Genomic DNA, 13,776 nt, shown 5'->3' on the forward strand with positions numbered 1-13,776 from the left:
TCATTACCACACTTCACTTTATAAATTTTAAATCCATAAGATTCTTTCCGTTAAAATAACATGTTTTAGGATTCGACAAGAGTTGTTTATGCTTTAATATGGCTGATGATGACCCCTAGGTGGGTCAAAACTAGTTCCGTTTAATTTAAAATGTTGTAAATACATATTAGTATTGAACAGGTGGAAACCTTTACTGTGTTATTATTCATAATATGTTATTCTCAGTTCAATACAGACCAAAATCATGAAATTCATAACCCTTGGTGTTGGAGTGAGCGGGAATCGCTCTGAGGATCTGCAAAGTTCTCATGACAGTCTGAGTCACAATACACAGGGCTGTTCTTGGCTACATGTTTTCAAAGCAGATGATCAGCTGGCTGGCGAGGGGAAAATGACAATCTTTGTCTGCGTGGCTCAAGCAACAGTCTCTGGCCTACTACGACCCTCTCAAGTAACGGGACTGTGCGTAAACTTTCACTCAAGGCCTTCAGCTGGACACACAAATACCTCGGCTTGTAGGCCGTCAAATATATCATTCACATAAACATCTGCTCTGGGGTACACACTCTCACAAACCAGGTGCAACTCATTAATTCAGCTACAATACTATCTCCGATTCTAGGCCTCAACATTATAATTACGGCTCATTACGGCCTCGTATTCAATAGTCCCTGGTTTGCCTGCCACTTTCTGTAAGTGACCCTCACTAAGTTCAATGATGGGGATAGCCCTCTGCACACGTCATCAGCTGAAAAACATGCAATATCAATCAATCAATCAATCAATCAATCAATCAATCAATCAATACTGATCTGCATTTAGGGCAGTTGAGTTCCCTATCTGTTCTTTTCCTAGCCTTTTCTTAAATGATTGCAAATAAATTGGAAATTTATTGAACATCTCCCTTGGTAAGTTATTCCAGTCCCTAACTCCCCTTCCTATAAATGAATATTTGCCCCCAATTTGTCCTCTAGAATTCCAACTTTATCTTCATATTGTGATCTTTCCTACTTTTAAAGACACCACCCAAACTTATTCGTCTACTGATGTCCTCCCACGCCATCTCTCCACTGACAGCTCGGAACATACCACTTAGACGAGCAGCTCGTCTCCTTTCTCTCAAGTCTTCCCAGCCCAAACTTTGCAACATTTTTGTAACGCTACTCTCTTGTCGGAAATCGCCCAGAACAAATCGAGTTGCTTTTCTTTGGATTTTTTCCAGTTCCTGAATCAAGTAATCCTGGTGAGGGTCCCATACACTGGAACCATACTCTAGTAGGGGTCTCACTAGAGATAAATATGCTCTCTCCTCACATCCTTACTACAACCCCTAAATACCCTCATAACCATGTGCAGAGATCTGTACCCTTTATTTACAATCATATTTATGTGATTAACCCAGTGAAGATCTTTCCTTATATTAATACCTAGGTATTTACAATGATCCCCAAAGGGATCTTTCACCCCATCAATGGAGTAATTAAAACTGAGAGGACTTTTCCTATTTGTGAAACTCACAACCTGACTTTTATACCCGTTTATCATCATACCATTGCCTACTGTCCATCTCACAACATTATCAAGGTCATTTTGCAGTTGCTCACAATCTTGTAACTTATAATACTGCTTCATGTATAGCCTGTGTATAGATTAATTCTACTCATTTCCAAGTTCCCGTTCGATCCTCATGAGGTTTAGTGCCGTCCAATTTGCATAGATGATGTGACATCGCTTATACCTTAGTGTCTGCATGACATGAGAGAAACTAAGAAGTTGATAAATTAATAAAAACCACCTTTCCAATACTTAGCAATCCTTTATATATAGGGTAAAACCATTAACTGATATTAAAATTAGGACATGTTTCGCTCATACTTTGTGAGCATCATCAGCCAGAATAACCTAATTCAAAGTAGGTCAGGGCTCTGATCCCAGTGCATATATAATGTAAAAACATCTAATAATACAACGATGAAACTAATTACAACAATTTAAAAATGATAATTAAAGAATATAATATATCTATTAAAACATTTAGTGATCATTAAAATAGCTTGAAGTGTAGGTATAAGAAATGTTAGTGATACGTTGCTGTGAATGATTATTCGTGCGGAACGATGAACGTAATCCTCACACGGTGGCATTAAACTGTTTATAGTTGTGAACACTTTTTACACAATAAAAGTGAACTGTTGTGGACTACTATCTTGTTACAGATGTCTGAAGATCACATGTGTTGGTTGAAAAACAAGTTATATAGATGGATAAAACATCACCTGGTTAGCGTGAAACGGCTTTAAGAGACTCCCTCGTGTTACATTTCATCGTAGTGTTATTCAGTATATATATATATATATATATACTGTCATTGACTTCGAACAGGGGACTAAAAGATCTCATAGATGAAAAACATGAAACAGGTGAGCCCCTTTTGTTTCTTGAGGAGTAAATGGTCCCTTAGTTGTTTTCAGAGGTCTGATGGCCACTAACTTGTTGCTCCGTGTGTTGTACGAATGTGATCGTAGAGGTGGAGAAGATGGCGGAAGGGGTGAAGAGGGCGGAGCCCCGCCCTCCTTTCCCCTTCTGCCATCTTCTCCACCTCTACGATCACATTCGTACAACACACGGAGCAACAAGTTAGTGGCCATCAGACCTCTGAAAACAACTAAGGGACCATTTACTCCTCAACCAACACAAGGGGCTCACCTGTAGATCGTCCGCCTTCGTAGCGTAACGGTTAGTGTTATTAGCTGCCGTCCTCGGAGGCCTGGGTTCGATTCCCGGTACTGCCAGAAATTTAAGACTGGCAGGAGGGCTGGTATGTGGTCCAAATGGTACATGCAGCTCACCTCCAATGGGGGTGTGCCTGAAAAGAGCTGCACCACCTCGGGATGAGGACACGAGTTTACTTACTTATCTATGAGATCTTTTAGTCCCCTGTTCAAAGATCAATGACAGTATATATTGAATAACACTACAATGAAATATAACACGAGGGAGTCTCTTCAAGCCGTTTCACACTAACCAGGCGATGTTTTATCCATCTATACAATTCGTTTTTCAACCAACACATGTGATCTTAAGACATCTGTAACCGAGCTCGATAGCTGCAGTCGCTTAAGTGCGGCCAGTATCCAGTATTCGGGAGATAGTGGGTTCGAACCCCACTGTCGGCAGCCCTGAAGATGGTTTTCCGTGGTTTCCCATTTTCACACCAGGCAAATGCTGGGGCTGTACCTTAACTAAGGCCACGGCCGCTTCCTTCCCACTCCTAGCCCATTCCCGTCCCATCGTCGCCATAAGACCTACTGTGTCGGTGCGACGTAAAGCCAATAGCAAAAAAAAAAAATTAAAAATAAAAATAAAAAAATAAAAAGACATCTGTAACAAGATAGTAGTCCACAATAGTTCACTTTTATTGTGTAAAAAGTGTTCACAACTATAAACAGTTTAATGCCATCGTGTGAGGATTACGTTCATCGTTCTTCACGAATAATCATTCACAACAACGTATCACTACCATTTCTTATAATTCAGCTACACTTCAAGCTATTTTAATGGTCACTAAATGTTTTAATAGACATATTATATTCTTACTGATCATTTTTAAATTGTTGTAATTAGTTTTATCGTTGTATTAGACGTTTTTACATTATATGTACTGGGATCAGGGCCCTGTCCTACCTTGAATTAGGTTATTCTGGCTGATGCTCACAAAATATGAGCGAAACATGTCTTAATTTTAATATCTGTTAATGGTTTTATCCTAAATATAAAGGATTGCTATGTATTGGAAAGGTGGTTTTTATTAATGTATCAACTTCTTATTCTGAATTCAAATACGGCTCTATAATGAGATTTACAACTTGCATTGAGTGAAACTGTCTTTAAAAAAAAACCCACTACACTACATCCTGACATAACCCTCGTATCCCATTTCTAAATAACACTGAAATAAGACTGGGGTATAGCATGCATCCAGTCCTGAACATTATTTATGAAGTAAAATGAAAACACACAAATGCCCCTCTATCTTACATTACAATTACTATTTACATTTAACAAAAGGCCCACACGTGAATCTGATCACTACATTTCATGCTTATAAACAGTTCAAGTTATCTTTATCTCCATCTCTGCCATCAGCGGTGTCCTTGGAACCGCTCCATAAGTATAATTTAGCTCATGACATCATTGTTGTTGACAGATCTAGTAGTCTGCTGGTTTGGCTCTTCTGGTCCCATGTTTGCTGCTTTCGGTCATGTACTACAGATGTGTCCCTGTAACCTGGTAACGGTTGTCAATCCCAATTTTCTTTGCCACTTCATTTGTGCACGAATGTACTGTCTTGACCCTGGTAAGGATACAATTTACAATATCCCCTATTGAGACATTAGTCCGGTGTAGCGATAGTTACCAAATTAAGGGATATTTTCCAAGTTCCGATCTAGTGCTTCACACCGGTTAGCAGTCATTAGCTGCACTTGGAGTTATTACACAGCGCAAACTCATATTAAAACATACATTAACCGAGCAAATGATGCTTTTGTGAGCTTAAACAAATAGTTACTAAGTCTCATCGATCACTGATACAATAAGCATTGTTGATCACGTCCTTGTGGAAAGTACGCACTCCTCAAATAACACTTAGCTATTGAGGGCTGTTACACTGGTGCTTTCTTTTTTTATAGTCTGAGTAGTGTGACTCACCTAATAGCAAATACAGTAGAGATAATACGCGACAATTATGGATTTCGCCTTGCTAAAATGGGAGACAATTCGACGGTGGCGCTCCTAGTGACTTGACCTGAACAAATTGCGCTAAATTCAAATATTAATGGAAATGTATATACGGAAATGGATAAATAAATTACGTCTAGAAAGAAAGTGTTATTGAGATATTAACTTCGAAGTTGCTAAAGCAATTCTGGATAAATGAATGAAGAATTATTTAAAATTCAAAGACTGAAATTACACACGTAAACAAGATATGAAATGGGCTGCTGTGAAATGGCTTGATCTTTCATTTGTGCATTACTTTTTTAGCTTTAGCATTTCTGCCTGTACTTTTACGGTTGGATTTGTCTTTTTTCTCATTTAAAAAACATTTTATCATCACATTAAGACACTTGTCAATAAGAATATCAGCACATTCCTTACACACATGATGCAATGAATTAACAGTTAAAATCTGGACGATTGTCCTCTTAAATTGAAGCCTACTAACAGAAAGAATCTATAAAATCCTGGCTTTAATCTGAGAAGAGGGATAAAAGAAAAGTATGAAAATGTTGTCGATAGTTATGCTTTAAGGAATATTTATGTATAATTAGAGCAAAAATGTAACATACCCTTGGCTGTATTGTCGAGGATTTCTAAAGTCGCTGGCCTGGAAATGATCTGAACAGATCTTGTAATTCTTATATAAGCATAATGTCCCTTCTTTCTTGTACACCTTATCCAAATCGCTTCTGTGACATTTCAAAACCCACAGATCACACCTACAACAACACATCGGTATTGAAGGTTAACTGCTGCACTATAGAATAAAATATGTGTATTACATTTTATGCCAGTTAAAATATGGGTCGAGCAGGTCTGAAGATTATGAAGTACTATAAAAATCTCTGTCACTGGAAGAATCTCTACTTCGTAATTACTGCAGCCAAACACAGCACATACCTTCCTTTGTGTTCGGCCAGCTATGTCGTAACGGATATTTCAAATGAGTTGGTAATAGCCAAAACAGGCACAGTTCCATTGTTTTAATGGCTCATTCTACTTCAAAAATATCAAATTGTCTTCATCATAATGACAATAATGTATTTTAGTGTACCATTTGCCACCGAGGTAGACACCTTCATTTGCAAATAAAGAGTTTTTGATTTGATTTGGATCTGTAGGATATGGCTCTGTGACTCATATGCGAGATCGAATTCAAATGATTCCAGACCTGGATATTTTGTGTTAGGGCACACCCTGGCGTTGATTGGTAGTTCCCTGCTTTCAAATCTGTGGCTCTGTCTCTTGCATGCTGTTTGCCAACTCTCTCTTCTCCTTGCGTACCCAAGCCATCAACGGAGTTTACATCAGTAAAATTTTGGCATCCCGCCTTGGTTCATCTGAGGGAAAAGCACCACACCCTGCTTGCTACGGGTTCGACACGTTTATACTCATGGTCACCCAGCGTTCCTCAGCTCATTCCTTACAGCTAAATCCAAAATTTTCCACAGTGTAAACCAATTCAATTGGACTGTGACGTGATATGGTTCACTATATACCTTTCTTTCTGTTTTCCTTGGACACAAAATAGTGCAAACATTCCTGTATGTTTCAGAATGATTCTAAGATAAAGCACTGTGTAAAGAAAGTGTTCTGGAATGTGCTGTCACATAAGAGAAGCGGACAAAATTAATGGCAATGTGTGCTGTCTGTAATTCAGGATGTTAGCTTAATGAGGCTTATTTAACGCGTGTCTTATGTAAAATAAAATCGTTCCGTGGGAAAATGTCTATATGGGGAGGTGTCCGCTGAATAAAGGTGTCTCTTACGGCAGGTTTGACTGCAATAACTTTATTAGGATTTATTGTGATTGTCTTAGAAAAATTTACTCCTATGATTTACGGTTATTGTCTTAGAAAACTATACTCCCAAATATTTGTTTCACTGTTGACAATACTTTTGATCATTATTTTCTCTGATATATATGGAGATTTGTTTCTTTAAGATATCCTTTATGGATTATAAAGCTGGAACACCTGGATTTGTTGACTTCCAACTCAATACTTTCAAGCGTTTTAATAGCTTTGGGTCCCCTGTTCAACAGATTGTTTATCTTTTGCTGTCAATGCAATATCATCTGTGAAGCACATAATGGGAAGATTATCTGTTCCAGGTACAAGCGGATATCCAGATGCCTCTATAACAGATTTTTCACATAGTTCATTACTTACAAAATTGTTACACATTATATATTGTTAGCAAAAGTCTTGCAGTCTGAAGAAAGCCCCTCTGGAGATTAATAGAGGGGGTGGGGGTGTTTTTTTTTTTTTTTTTTTTTGAGGAGTAGTCAGCTTTCATGTATTCAGCAAGATTAGATCTGTCTTTCCTGCCCTCTCTGGTGACAACTTAATGCAATAATACACTTTTTCTAAATATCTTCATTTTTGTATCCGTCACAACCTTCCCTCAGTAAATCAACCTGCCACTCTTCTTTTCCCTTTCTAACTTAATTTTAGTGATTGGTATGCTGTTAAATTAAATATATAAATATTATTTGCAGGATAACACCTACACCTCTTGGAGAAGGGAAGAGTACAACCACAGTCGGACTAGTACAAGCATTGTCAGCTCACAGGCATAAAAATTCCTTTGCCTGTGTCAGGCAGCCATCTCAGGGTCCAACATTTGGTATTAAAGGTACGAGATGATTTAGTTGAAAGTTTAGATGAAATTTGGATGTCTCTTGTTACCTGTATTGATGCTTATGTAAATTGTAAATGTACCGCATGGTACTTTACATACAGAGACAATAAAGGTGATCATAACAAAAAGCATAGCTAAAGGTGATAAAAACAGATGGACAACTGGATGTGTGTTGGACAACCCTGCCGGGAACATGAACTGGTGACATTTACTCCCTTGAACTCAGGCAGTCATGTTTCTTACAATTTATTAAAAATCTATATATATAAAATAAGAGTTTTGCCTGTACATTGCTCAGAATTTGAAAAGAATGGTATTTCTGTATCGGTCATGTCCAGAGTAACAAGAAAATGCATTTTTTTACTTTTCCGTTATGTCTGTCTGTCTGTCTGTCTGTCTGTCTGTCTGTCTGTCTGTACACGCATCACGAGAAAACGGCTGAAGAGAATTTGATGAAAATCGGAATGTAAAGTCGGGTGATGAACCGCTACAATCTAGGCTATAAATTATTTTAATCACGGTGAGTGAAATGGTAGTTTAGGGGAAGGCCTGAAATTTAATTCTCAAATATTTGTTATTAGTGATCGTGTCTTAATGAAAATCACTAGACAAAGATGGGAAATAAGTCGCTACAATATATGCTATACACGCTGAGAAAAATGGTAGTTTAGGGGAAGTTCTAAAATTTAATTGTCAAATATTTATTTTATTAGGGGTCGTATCTTCACGAAAATTGGTATGCAAAGTCCGGGAATAGGTTGCTATAATCTAGGCTATTAAAAATGTTATTCACACTGAGTGAAGTGGTAGTTTAGAGGAATGCCTGAAATGTAATCTATATATATATATATATATATATATATATATATAAAACTAGCAAGATACCCGTGCTTCGCTATGGTATTATACAGAAATTTATAATTGAATGTTGTTTTACCCGAAATTCGCGATCTGAATCGTTTTCTGCGAGAATCCGCCAAAATTCGCGATCTGACTCTTTTTCTAATAGATTACGGCAAATTTCCTCCCATTTTCAATCTTTCTTTCCAGCAATCAATTTCGTACTTCCCGGGCTAGGTCTAGGTATTCCACCCGGTCAGTTGGGTCCCTAAATCTTTGCCATCTTTTCTTATAAACATTTATAATATGGATCAAATCCTTCAGGAGATCCGGCGTGGTGTCGTCTTGGGTGCCTTGGCGGTACTGAACCCGCGGCCAGACTGCATTCTTAGTCATTACCCATCCAGGACCCGTTTCCACCGCGGTCCGCACATTTGACGACGGTCCAGATCATTATTATTATTATTATTATTATTATTATTATTATTATTATTATTATTATTATTATCATTATAGATTTTCTGGATCCCGCAGCAAGATGCAAGACCGCTACTTGGCGGTAAATTACATCTGCTGCCATTGTCATTGTTGAGAATGTGACCACCACCATTGTCGCGCGTAGGCAAGTGTGCAGGATTTCTGGCGATATGAATTACATACTTCCATGCATTATTGACCTTATTATAGAGGTGAACAATTGGACGTTCAATCTCATTCCTATCGTTTATTTCAAATGTGTTTAAATTTTTATTCATATGCCAGGAGAATCTACTGTAATATAAGAACGTTCTCCGAAGGAAAAGATGGCTGTTGAAAACGAACCCAGTAAAGATTAAAAAAGATCGGTTTATGTTCAGAATAAGTACATCGAAAATATACAGCCTTTTTCCAGTCATTCGACAGGGTCAGGAATGGAATGAATAAAGCCCCATCTAGCGGCGACAGTAGGAATTGTGCTGGCTGCAGAAGCACTCCTCTGGGGCAATGATCGAAGAATGACAAATGAAATGAAATATTGGACAGTGTTGCTGGAATGAATAATGACAGGGAAGACCGAAGTATCCGAAGAAAAACCTGTCCCGCCTCCATTTTGTCCAGCACGAATGTCACATGGAGTGACCGGGATTTGAACCACGGAACCCAGCTGTGAGAGGCCGGCGTGCTGCCGCCTGAGCAACGGAGGCTCCTTATAAGTACATTATGAACAGCAAAATCAATTGGCCTCACCACCTTTTACACCCCACCACCGTTAAGTCTATTCCCCCTCCCAAAAGAAAAATTAAAAGAAGGCGTGTTTCTTTTTGTTTAAAGGAGATTCCGAACCCCAATGTTCACGTCTATTACCTTCAGTTTTGAGATATAAATATCCCCATAATGATAATTCACTTTTTTTTCACTTCCTTTCACAATCCCCCCCCCCCCGGCAAAAATACTTGTTTCTTTAATAGTAAAGGATCTTCTAAATAGCAATTATCACGACTCTAACTTCTTCAGTTTTTGATTTATGTGTCCTCATGAAAGGAATTCAACTCCTTTCCACTCCCGCCCCCCAAGATGGTTTCCCCCACAAAACGCGTTTTTCTTTGTTTTTAAAGGGGATCAAAATACCAATTATCATGTCCGTAACAATTTTAGTTTTTATTAGATGTATGTATTCTCATACAATTAAGTCAATTAATTTTTGAATTCCTTCACCTCCCCCCACCCCCCCCACCCCCCACCCCCCCCTTTCATTGGATTTTCCGAGAATACATGTTTCTTTATTTTTAAAGGAGATCCCATATACAAATTTTCAGTTCTGTAATACATTCAGTTTCGCCGGGCTGAGTGGCTCAGATGGTTAAGGCGCTGGCCTTCTAACCCCAACTTGGCAGGTTCGATCCTGGCTCAGTCCGGTGGTATTTGAAGGTGCTCAAATACGACAGCCCTGTGTCGGTAGATTTACTGGCACGTAAAAGAACTCCTGCGGGACTAAATTCCGGCACCTCGGCGTCTCCGAAGACCTTAAAAAGTAGTTAGTGGGACGTAAAACAAATAACATTATTATTAATAAATTCAGTTTCTGAGATATATGTATCCTCATTAAAGGCATTCAACCCACTATTCACCCTTTTACACCCCTCCTATTGGGATTTACAGAAAACGAAAAAATACGTGTTTCTTTATTTTTAAATGAGATTCTAAATACCAATTTTTACATCTGTAAACTTTTAAAGTTTTAAGATATAGACACACTCCTTTTAAAAATTCACCCCCATTTCACCCCCCCCCATTAATTGGTTTTCCTAAAACAAAAAATAGGTGTTTCCTTATTTTTGAAGGAGATCCCAAACACCAAAATTCAGGTCTGTAATATCTTCAGTTTCTGAGATACACTGACTGACAGAGCAAATGCAACACGAAGAAGGAGTGGTCAGAACTTTATGCCAATTGCAGGGTAGACTGACGTCACTGAGGTATGCTCATGATGTGAAATGCGCCGCTGTGCTGCGCACGTAGCGAACGATAAATGGGACACGGCGTTGGCGCGAATGGCCCACTTCGTACCGTGATTTCTCAGCCGACAGTCATTGTAGAACGTGTTGTCGTGTGCCACAGGACACGTGTATAGCTAAGAATGCCAGGCCGCCGTCAACGGAGGCATTTCCAGCAGACAGACGACTTTACGAGGGGTATGGTGATCGGGCTGAGAAGGGCAGGTTGGTCGCTTCGTCAAATCGCAGCCGATACCCATAGGGATGTGTCCACGGTGCAGCGCCTGTGGCGAAGATGGTTGGCGCAGGGACATGTGGCACGTGCGAGGGATCCAGGTGCAGCCCGAGTGACGTCAGCACGCGAGGATCGGCGCATCCGCCGCCAAGCGGTGGCAGCCCCGCACGCCACGTCAACCGCCATTCTTCAGCATGTAGAAGACACCCTGGCTGTTCCAATATCGACAGAACAATTTCCCGTCGATTGGTTGAAGGAGGCCTGCACTCCCGGCGTCCGCTCAGAAGACTACCATTGACTCCACAGCATAGACGTGCACGCCTGGCATGGTGCCGGGCTAGAGCGACTTGGATGAGGGAATGGCGGAACGTCGTGTTCTCCGATGAGTCACGCTTCTGTTCTGTCAGTGATAGTCACCGCAGACGAGTGTGGCGTCGGCGTGGAGAAAGGTCAAATCCGGCAGTAACTGTGGAGCGCCCTACCGCTAGACAACACGGCATCATGGTTTGGGGCGCTATTGCGTATGATTCCACGTCACCTCTAGTGCGTATTCAAGGCACGTTAAATGCCCACCGCTACGTGCAGCATGTGCTGCGGCCGGTGGCACTCCCGTACCTTCAGGGGCTGCCCAATGCTCTGTTTCAGCAGGATAATGCCCGCCCACACACTGCTCGCATCTCCCAACAGGCTCTACGAGGTGTACAGATGCTTCCGTGGCCAGCGTACTCTCCGGATCTCTCACCAATCGAACACTTGTGGGATATCATTGGACGCCGTTTGCAAACTCTGCCCCAGCCTCGTACGGACGACCAACTGTGGCAAATGGTTGACAGAGAATGGAGAACCATCCCTCAGGACACCATCCGCACTCTTATTGACTCTGTACCTCAACGTGTTTCTGCGTGCATCGCCGCTCGCGGTGGTCCTACATCCTACTGAGTCGATGCCGTGCGCATTGTGTAACCTGCATATCGGTTTGAAATAAACATCAATTATTCGTCCGTGCCGTCTCTGTTTTTTCCCCAACTTTCATCCCTTTCGAACCACTCCTTCTTGGTGTTGCATTTGCTCTGTCAGTCAGTGTATAAGTATCCTCATTAAAGGCATTCAACCCATTTTTCACCCCTTTTCACCACTCCTATTGGGATTTTCCGAAAACAAAAAAATATGTGATTCTTTATTTTTAATGAAGATTCTAAATACCAATTTTTACGTTTGTAAACCTTAAAAGTTTTGAGATATAGATGCACTCATTTTAAGAATTCACCCCCCTTTTCACCCAACCATTAATTGGATTTTCCAAAAACAAAAAAATATGTGTTTCTTTATTTTTAAAAGAGATCAAAAGTAACAATTTTCAGGTCTGTAATATCTTCAGTTACTGAGATATAAGTACCGGTATCCTGATTAAAGGCATTCAACCACTTTTTCACCCTTTTTCACCCCTCCTATTGGGATTTTCCAAAAACCAAAAAATATGTGATTCTTTATTTTTAATGAAGATTCTAAATACCAATTTTTACGTCTGTAAACCTTAAAAGTTTTGAGATATAGATGCACTCATTTTAAGAATTCACCCCCCTTTTCACCCTCCCATTTTTTCCAAAAACAAAAAAATACGTGTTTCTTTATTTTTAAAAGAGATCAAAAGTAACAATTTTCAGGTCTGTTATATCTTCAGTTACTGAGATATAAGTACCGGTATCCTGATTAAAGGCATTCAACCACTTTTTCACCCTTTTTCACCCCTCCTATTGGGATTTTCTGAAAACAAAAAAATACTTGTTTCTTTATTTTTAAAGAAGATTCTAAATACCAATTTTTACATCTGTAAACTTTTAAAGTTTTGAGATATAGATACACTCATTTTAAAATTTCACCCCCCTTTTTCACCCCCTTAGCGACGGAATATCCAAAAATCCTCTCTTAGCGAGCACCTACGTCTTAATATAAATGTATCCCCAAAGTTTCATTTCTTTATAATAATATAAGAGAATTTATTGGACTCCAACCTATTCAATACATTACAGGATGTTAACATTTTTAGTTAAACATTGTTAAAATGGAGACATGTTTCGCCCCCCATGTGGGGCATGATCAGTCCTATCAAAACACCTCAAAATTAAACCATTACTTGTAATTCATTTCTTTATGTCCAGTAGTTTTGGCTCGGCGATGATGAATCAGTCAGTCAGTCAGTCAGTCAGGACAAGTTATTTTATATATATAGATAAGAGTTTTGTCTGTACATTGCTCAGAATTTGAAAAGAATGGTATTTCTGTATCGGTCATGTCTACAGTAACAAGAAAATGCATTTTTTACTTTTCCGTAATGTCTGTCTGTCTGTCTGTCTGTCTGTCTGTCTGTATGTATGTATGTATGTATGTATGTATGTATGTATGTATGTATGATTGTACACGCATCAATAGAAAACGGCTGACCGGGCGAGTTGGCCATGCGCGTAGAGGCGCGCGGCTGTGAGCTTGCATCCGGGAGATAGTAGGTTCGAATCCCACTATCGGCAGCCCTGAAGATGGTTTTCCGTGGTTTCCCATTTTCACACCAGGCAAATGCTGGGGCTGTACCTTAATTAAAGCCACGGCCGCTTCCTTCCAACTCCTAGGCCTTTCCTATCCCATCGTCGCCATAAGACCTATCTGTGTCGGTGCGACGTAAAGCCCCTAGCAAAAAAAAAAAAAGAAAACGGCTGAAGAGAATTTAATGAAAATTGGTATGTAATGACGGGTGATGAACCACTACAAGCTCGGCTATAAATTATTTTATTCATGCTAAGTGAAATG

At 39.7% G+C, this 13,776-nt stretch overlaps 1 protein-coding gene across 2 annotated transcripts in view; it reads left to right on the plus strand.

The window, feature by feature from the left end:
- pug (pug C-1-tetrahydrofolate synthase, cytoplasmic) overlaps positions 1–13,776 on the plus strand; it is a 629,281-nt gene that overhangs the window by 282,073 nt on the left and 333,432 nt on the right. For both annotated transcript variants that reach the window (XM_067140458.2, XM_067140459.2), the window contains exon 10: positions 7,283–7,419. In XM_067140458.2, coding sequence (XP_066996559.2) covers positions 7,283–7,419 — 137 coding nt within the window. The remainder of the gene's footprint in view (positions 1–7,282; positions 7,420–13,776) is intronic.

This window comes from Anabrus simplex, chromosome 2, assembly GCF_040414725.1.
Source record: "Anabrus simplex isolate iqAnaSimp1 chromosome 2, ASM4041472v1, whole genome shotgun sequence".
Classification (NCBI taxonomy): domain Eukaryota; kingdom Metazoa; phylum Arthropoda; class Insecta; order Orthoptera; family Tettigoniidae; genus Anabrus; species Anabrus simplex.